Source organism: Corvus kubaryi, unplaced genomic scaffold (genome assembly GCF_017639235.1).
Source record: "Corvus kubaryi isolate FWS band 111438036 unplaced genomic scaffold, C.kubaryi_AGA036_p1.0 split3-37355, whole genome shotgun sequence".
NCBI lineage: Eukaryota > Metazoa > Chordata > Aves > Passeriformes > Corvidae > Corvus > Corvus kubaryi.
In genome coordinates this window covers 1,129,602-1,138,076 of record NW_024582089.1, presented here as the reverse complement: position 1 = coordinate 1,138,076, position 8,475 = coordinate 1,129,602, and the positions used below count along the sequence as shown (strand labels likewise).

The 8,475-nt window shown below is 56.6% G+C and overlaps 1 protein-coding gene across 1 annotated transcript; it reads left to right on the top strand.

Annotated features, from left to right (window-relative positions):
- The first annotated feature begins 3,996 nt into the window (after positions 1–3,996).
- On the top strand, positions 3,997–7,289 carry RABIF (RAB interacting factor). The gene is made up of 2 exons (XM_042015912.1): positions 3,997–4,220; positions 4,286–7,289. Exons 1-2 carry the CDS (start codon positions 4,026–4,028, stop codon positions 4,526–4,528), a joined length of 438 nt encoding a protein of 145 aa, XP_041871846.1. The 5' UTR covers positions 3,997–4,025; the 3' UTR covers positions 4,529–7,289.
- The last annotated feature ends 1,186 nt before the right edge of the window (positions 7,290–8,475 follow it).

Genomic DNA, 8,475 nt, shown 5'->3' with positions numbered 1-8,475 from the left:
CTGATTACAGTCAGCAGCAATAATGAATCATCAGGGGCTGAACATGAGCCCAGGTGTGCCCAGGTGGCTGAGAAGGCCAATGACACCTGGCTTGTACCAGCCATGGTGTGACCAGCAGGACTGGTAATCATCCCTCTGTGCTGGCACTGCCGAGGCCACACCTCCAATCCTGGGGGCAGTCTTGGTACCCTCACAAGAAGAAGGTCATGGAGGGGCTGGAGCATGTCCAGAGAAGGGCAACAGAGCTGGGGAAGGGTCTGCAGCACCAGGAGCAACTGAGGGAGCTGTGGGGGCTCAGCCTGGAGCAAAGGAGGCTCAGGGGGACCTTGTGGCTCTGCACAAGTCCCTGACAGGAGGGGGCTGCCGGGGGGGGGTCGGGCTCTGCTCCCAGGGAACAGGGACAGGAGGAGAGGGAACGGCCTCAGGCTGGGCCAGGGGAGGCTCAGGTTGGATATTGGGGAAAAATTTCTTCCCTGAAGGGGTGGTCAGGCCCTGGCACAGCTGCCCAGGGCAGTGGTGGAGTCGCCATCCATGGAAGTGTTCAAAATATGTGTGGATGTGGCACCAGGGGACATGGGTTAGTGGTGAACATGGCAGTGCTGGGGGAACGGTTGGACTCAATGATCTTAAAGGTCTTTCTCAAATTAAACCATTCCATAATTCTAATACTGTTACAGTAGAGCTGCAGTTGCAAAACAATTACAGCTCCTTTGTCCACCATGGGCATGTGGGATGGATGGAGCCCAGCATTAATTCATCTGCCCATATGCAAAACACAGATTCTGCTGATTTCAGTGCAAACTGCAGCATCCTGCCCCAGCAGCCTTTGATGGCTCCAAATCCTCTCCCCACTACCTGGTCCCCCCATAAACAGCTCACCACTCACTCCAGATGTTCAATAGCTTCTCCTGACACCTGTCCCCCAAACTGCTCCATCAGTCTTCAGCCAGCGAGAAATAGGGAAGCAAACAAGGGGACAGGCCCCATTTGGGGAGTGCAGTACTCACAAGGAAGCACTCACTGGTCCCATACATGGATCTGTCCCTGTATGTGTGCCCCTCTGACACACATATGTGATACCTGTGCCCCTCTGACACCTGCAGGGTGACAGGCAATGCAGGGGGAGTTTCCAGGCTCTGATACTGACCCTGGAGCTGTCAGTAGCTCCTCTCCCTTCCCTGACCTGCCCTGCTCTCCTGCAAAGGGCTCAGGGGATTCAGCTCCAAAAGTGACGTGTCCAGTGTGTGGTCGGGCAGAAACTCAGCAGCTGGGCAGACTGAAGCAGCAGCATCAGAACTGGGTCACAGCAGGATGTGACCCCATGAGAGCGGCCAGCAGACCCATCCCTGCCTTTCCAGGGCAGGATGTACTGAAGGGCTTGAAGAGGAACTCGTGTTTCCAGGGAGGTAACGCACAAGACAAACCTTCAAAATGCTCCGTGGAGGTGAGAAAATGTACAGGCTCCTGCTGAAAGCAAAACAAAGGGACAAAATGTTCTACTTGGGAAGAAGCTGGTATTGATTCTCCCCAGCCAGCAAAAGTGAAGCTTTGCTTCATGAATAATCCAGCAGAAAATCCTAAAGGGCAGAATTAAGAGTGAGTTTCCAACAGAGACAGTCCCCACCCAAGACTTAAGAATTGGCCAAAGATCCTATTAGTAGGTTTTTATTTACTCCTTGAATTGTTCACAAGGACTGTAACAATGAGAGACACCACTCCAGCCACCAGCCCTGACCAACCAGCCCAGCCCAGCCCAGCAGCAGCCTTGGGCCACGAGCTGGAGACATCAGTGTTGTGTTGTGCCACTCGGGGTTTATGGGCTCGTCAGAAGGGCCCCATCTCACGTTAAGGTGACGAGGTGAGAGCGGAGGCAGCACTGGCAGCTGTGGACTTGCATCCTGCACGAGCCTCCCTGGGGCAGGCAGAGGGCTCACCCTCCTCTCCCCCCATCTGGCTGGGATCTCGCTCCTCACAGGCTGGGTTACCACCAAATGAGGATGTGCACACTTGGTACAACCAGGCAGGGGCCCTACAGATGTGTCATTTCATGTCAGATTGGGAGGGAAAGGCCTCCCCCACGCAAAGCAAATGCATGGGCAGGAGCAGAGCTTTCCTGGCTGGTCTGGGGGCAGGAGTGACCCATGGGGAGGCTCTGAAGCTCTGGAGAGAGAGAAGTGATGCTGAAGTGGACTGTCCCTGCTCAGGTGCCTCTGGGGCAGCCAGAGTCAGCTCCCGGGGCAGGGATGGATTTGGACTCCCAGGAATGTTCCGGGGTGTTTTTCTAAAAGTGGTGTTGACACCTACATGAGCAGGAAAGAACTCACAGAATCCAAGAACAATCGCAGCTGGGAAGGGCAGTCTGGAGGTCTGTAACCCTGCCTGGAGGAGACCCAGTTTGGATCAGGTTCCACTGAGTCCAGAGTATCTCCAAGCACGGGGATTCTGTGACTCCCTGAGCCCCTGGACAGGTGGCTCTGGCTGTGGGACAGAACTGAATCCTGTCACCTTCCTGTGGCTGGTTTGTGCCTGGCTCTGGGCAGTGGGTGCCCCAGGACCACGCTCAGCGGGTGCTGCTGAGCTCCACACCTCCCTCATGCAGTGCTCCCCTCTCACATACACAAACATCCTCTCCCCCACATACACCCAGACAGGGCTCAGGAGCTCCAGTGCCCCGAACACTGCCCCTGCCTTGGAAACACCTGCACAGCTCACAGGACAGTGGGGTGATGTCTCCCAGCTACACTCACACCCCAGCTCGTGTCAGGACTGCCCAGGGCTGCAGCCTGAGGTGAGCAGCTGGATTGCTGATGAAATCCTGTACCTTTACTTAGCACCTCGAGTATCGGTTCCCATTTCTGGCTTCTCCTGAGAGTTCTTGGCAGCAGACAGTCGGGAGACAGTGAGGCAGCAGGAGGATGTGGCATATTTACACCAAATCAGGGCTCTTCTGGGATCTGGCTTACCCTCTAAAGAAGCAGTGGCTCAATCAAAAGGCCTCTTTCAGTCTTTTCCACACTGACAGAGGGCTGGCAGTGGCAGCCCAGACGCGCACACCGCCGCAGCGGCTCAAAGATGCTCAGTGAGGAGCAGCAGAGGCACCTGGGCCAGGACCTTGTCCCCAGCACTGCTTTGCCCAGGCTCTGTGGGGTCAGGCTGATCTCTGCTTTCCTCTCCTGGAAAACACATTGCTCCCAGTGTCAGCCCCTTGCCCCTTTCAGTGCACTCTGTCCTCCCCATTTTGAGCGGGCTCTCTCTGTACCAAGCAGCCAAGCAGCTGCTGTGTTAGAGTAGCCCAGGCACTCCCAAATGCTGATGCAACCACCAGATGGAAAAGATGTGCTGCAGCTTCAAAGAATCCCAGGATGGGTCAGGTTGGAAGGGACCCCAGTGGCTCATCTGGTCCCACCTCCCTGCTCAGGCAAGGCCATCCCAGAGCACATGGCTGCATCCAGACGGTTCTGGAATATCTCCACTGATGGAGACTTTGAAGGGAGATATTTCCCTTTGTCCAGCATCAACTGAGCTCCTTCTCCAACCGCTGTGATGAATTCAAGCATCTCCAAGCTCCCATGCCTGGGATGTGACTGTCCCTGATGGTCCCTGTGGGCAGGCCCACGACAGACAGACTGCACCGCCAACTCCTGCCAGTCCGGGATCATTGGGGAAACAGCAAATCCAGACAGGTTTGGGTGGGAAGGACCTTAAAGCTCATCTCATCCCCCCTGCCATGGCAGGGACACCTTCCCCTGTCCCAGATTGCTCCAAGCCCTGTCCAGCCTGGCCTTGGACACTTCCAGGGATCCAGGGGCAGCCACAGCTGCTCTGGGCAACCTGTGCCAGGCCCCAGCACGACCCCAGGGCAGGATTCCCACCCGGATTCCCACCCGGATTCCCACCCGGACGCTCCCGGGGATGCGGAGCAGGGCGGGGCCCCGCCAATGACGTCACCGCTGGGGGCGGGGTTATTACAATGACGTGCGTGCATCGCTCCGTGTGACGTCACGACGTAGGCCCCGCCCCTCGCCATGGCGGCGCCCTGCGCGGAGATGGAGCCGGCGGCGCCTCCTCCCTCCCCTCCTCCTCCTCCTCCTCCCGCCGCCGCCGCGCCGGGCTCGGCCGGGCTCGTGTGCGCGCAGGGCCGCAACCTGCGGGCGGTGCTGTGCCAGCGCTGCGGCTCCCGGGTGCTGCTGCCCGGCGCCGCCACCTTCGCCCGCCGTGAGGTACCGGGGGGTTCGGGGGGGGCGGGCGGTGACGGCCCCGTGGTGACGGCCCCGTGTCTCCGCAGCTCCTCCTGCCCGCCATGAGGAAGAAGGCGGCGGCGGCGGCGGCGGGAGGCGGCGGGGACGTGCTGCGGGAGCACTGGCTGGTGCGCGACATGTTCTCCTTCGAGAACGTGGGATTCACCCGCGACGTGGGCAACGTCAAGTTCCTGGTGTGCGCCGACTGCGAGGCGGGGCCCATCGGCTGGCACTGCCTCGACGACAAGGACAGCTTCTACGTGGCGCTGGAGCGCGTGGCCCACGAGTGACGCCGGCCCCGGGCCGGGAGCTGGGCCCGGCCGCCGGGAGCCCCGACAGCCCCGCGGCCGGGCAGCCCTGCGGACTGACACGGGGGACTGACCGCAGCCGGTCACCCCAGAGCCCGACTGACCACGCCCTGCCTGCCTCATGGCCCGGTGCCCCTTGGCCTGGCTGGCCACAGCTTGCCTGCCCCCCAGTGTGACTGACCCACAGCCCGGCTGGTCACCCCACATCCCAGATCCACAGGCTGACCAGCGTCAGGAATTGCAGCCCTGGCACAGCCAGCTTCTCAGCTGCACCCACATGGGAAGAGTGGTGGTGGTGGGAGGGTCCCCTGTAGCCTGCAGGGACAGCTCACCCTGACGGTTTTGTCCCGGAGCCTGATCTGCCCCAGTGTGGCTGCTGCACCTCCCTGGTGGCTGCTGTTGCTCCAAGGGGCTGAGGTGTCTCTCAGGCTGATGGCCCTGTGACACCGTGGAAATGGGGGCACTGGAACGGGGCAGCAGGAGCACAGGACTGCTGCACTGAGTCATCGTGGCAGCTGAAACTGTCTGACCTGCAGCCAGAGCAGTTCTGGGGTTTAAGGGTGAATCTTCTGTTGATTTTCAGAAGGACTGTTCGCTGCCCCAAGCTCTAACACTTAACGTTCTCCAAAACCTCATCCCACCCGACAGCTGTACTCTCTGAGAGTTGTGGCACCTGAAGTGAGTGCAAGGCGTTCCAGCTAACGTGTGCAGTTCTATTAACTGAGTACTTGGAAACAAAAGACAGGTAGAATGTGCAGACAGCACAGGCTGATAGAGCAGCAAATAAATAAATGTGCCAGACCACAGAGTTTTCAGGCAGCAAGAGTGCAGAGATTCCAGTCTGGAAAGGATCTGAATCATTGGACAGGTAGTGCTGAAGCATGTCAGAACAGCCGTATGTTTGTGTGTTAAACAGTGATGTCAGGAAGGAATTTCTCTTCTGTAAAAGCTGGTGGTAAGAGTAACCTGGGATATTGTGACCAGTTTTGTTTTCAGCCTTTTAAAAGCTGGGCACAAAGCTAATTAAAAATGGAAGGAGGCTGCAGCAGCCGTGGTTCTCACTGCATTTATCACTACTGGTAGTCGTTGCAAACCCTTGTATGAGTGGCAGAGCAGCTCTCCAGGGATGCTCTGGGATCCCTGGTGCTGTGCCTCCCTGTGGGACATATCACTGTCCTCTGCTCATAAGCACTTGGCTACTAACCCAGCTGTGAAGGCATAGCTGTCACTGTGCTGGGGTGATAGACTTGTTTGTGCCACCCAACTCCAGGTGGGTTGTGGGTGTGCTGCCCCAAGGCTGTGGGAAGGACCTTTCCCTTGCTCCTTTAATGAAACAGTTTTGCTGGCAGGGCTCTGCACAGCAGGCACAGCCTCAGATGAGTCTCCCAGAAGAGGCATCCTGACAGCAGGAGGGGCAGAAACAAGTCCCTTCTTCCTGCAGTGCTTGAGCACCTGCACTTGTAAGATTTGGAGACTCTGCCTTTATGTGGAAGATCCAAGGTGTTGGCTGTTCTGGGGCTGCTCTGTCAGGAACCTCTGCTGTGGGCAGTCAGGATTTATCAGGGGAGGGAGAGAGGCAGAACTGTGGTCTGGGGGCTGAGGGTCTCACTGGAGCAGGAGGCAAATCCTGTGCTGTGTCCTTGCTACATGTGTCAAATGGACATTTGTCATGGAAACTGCTTCTTCCCTCCTGCCCTTCCTGTCTCTTAGCCCTAAGCCCAGGGACTGCACCGATTCATCAAGGAGATGTACCTCGAAGGACAAGAGAGCTTCACTTGGGTTCTGCACAGGCATGGCAAAATGGTGGGATCACAGAACTAATTTCACACTTTCATTTGGGTTGTTGTCTATCAGGAAATGTGTTCTGACCTGTAATACCCCAGTGATAGTCCATGTTGCCTAAATATGCCGTGCTGCACAAGCTTCATTTGGAAGGTGCCACTGTGCAGAACAGACTGTGGAAATCAGCTCGGCTAACACTGAGTAAATGACCTCCAAAAAATGGTACATATGGATTCCTGAGTAGAGGGTGGCACTGGGATGGAGCTGGGGGATGGTGGCAGCTTTCCCTGTCAGTAGAACACCCCTGGAGAGATGGGAGAGCTCGGGTCAAAGGCCTTCATGTCAGAATGGCAGCAACTGAGATCCACCTCAGTGCTGGGAGTGCTGGGAGCTCCTGCTGCGCTTCGGTGGGAGAGGGGAGGTGAATCCTCCTTGGATCCAGGTGTGCTTTCTGCTGACTCAATAGGATCACATAGACTTGAAATGCTAAGAAGAAATGAACAGTCTGATGGGAATTCTTGGGAAGAAGCTTTTGTACCATGAGATCTTGGGGGTCTTTCAGCCTCACGTAGGGTCTTGGGTTCCGGCAGCTTGGAAAGGCCATGAGAAACACTCCTGCAGTGCAGGTGGCACGGGCAGAGACCGGGGCAGGTGAAGGGACAGCTGTGCAGTCCAGCTCCCACTTAGCACCTGGTCTAACTCATGTTCCCAGAGGTCACTGAGAATTTCAGGGGGGTGGGCAGGAAATGAGGAAAAGGCAGCATCACTGTGGAATTTGAGCTCAGGCAGCTCCACTGTGCTGTGAATGGAGCATTGGGGGAGGAATGTCCCAGTCAGCAGATGTGGTCTGGGGGAAGAGCAGCTGCTGCTCCACCCAACACATCACCAGGCTTGGGATCTGCTGAAGCTGCACCGTTCCTGTGTCAATGAGAGCTAATAAAAATTCACATAGACTCACAAATCTTTTCACTGCTTTTTATCCAGCATGTTGAAAAACTTTTCGAGTTGCTTGCAGTAACTCCTAGAAAATAACAATAGACAACCCTCAGGCATGGGAAGCCTTACTTACACAGGACCTGGGAAAGCTCATCTTGCAACCCATCTTTCTCTGTCAACACCAAGACAGTGCAGAAACCCTTATTTCCACGTGTAGGTCACTTCAATTTGAAAATGGATTCTTCTATTTAATGTCTGCATAAATTTGACTCCGAAGACCATCCTCTGTTGAGATGTAGCAGTGCCTCAAGAAGGAAGAGTAACAAACCTGTGTCCCTTGCTCCAGCCAATCCCTCCAGCAAGGTGCAGGGGGGCAAATAATAATTTTGTCTTAGTTGCTTGCCGGTGTGGATTTAAGGTATGCCTGGTTTGTATGGGTCAGGTGTTTATATACCTGTCTTGGTTTGAAAGACAGGTGTCTGCTAAGGAAGGCAGAAGCCTCCCTTGGAATGGCAGATGCGACCCCCCCCTTCCCTCTGAGTTATTATAATTTTGAAATCAAGGGGCTTTTAGGCAAAGATGTGGGAAATAGGAATAACAGCTCTTTACTATTATATATATATATATAACCAGTCAAACAAACAACAGTAACTATGGCAGTAACAGCAATCACAAACCCAGTGCCAGCCTTCTCGGCTGTCGGGCCCTTTCCCCTCGGGTGCAGTTCCGCTCGCAGCCGGCAGGGGCGCTGGCGGCTCCCGGTGAGCAGGGCAGGTGCGATGGTTCCCCCGCGGCTGCAGGGGGCGCTCCGGAGCGAGCTCGGGGAGCACGCGGCACCGGTGCCCTGGGATCCCGGGAAGGGATGGGACAAAGGCTTCACAAACCCCTGGGCAGCCGATCCCGGACTCTCGGGAACAGCAGGCTGGAACGGCAGGGACGAGCACAAATCCCGGATGGCAGACGAGATGTATCCAAACGGGAAACCCCCCTGGAGGTCGGGCAGGCAGGGCGAGCACGGCTACAACGCAGCGAAGGCTCGGGGCAGGGCGGCCACAGCCCGGCTCCAAGCGGGGCAGGGAAGGCGGGCTGTGGGATCCCGGGGCTTCTCCAGCAGAAGGAAAAGCGGCCGAAGAAAGCAGCCTCCCTCTCTGTCCGAATGCCGAGACCGACTGCCCTCACACCCAGGTGAAACAAAAAGAGCAGCCAGATCT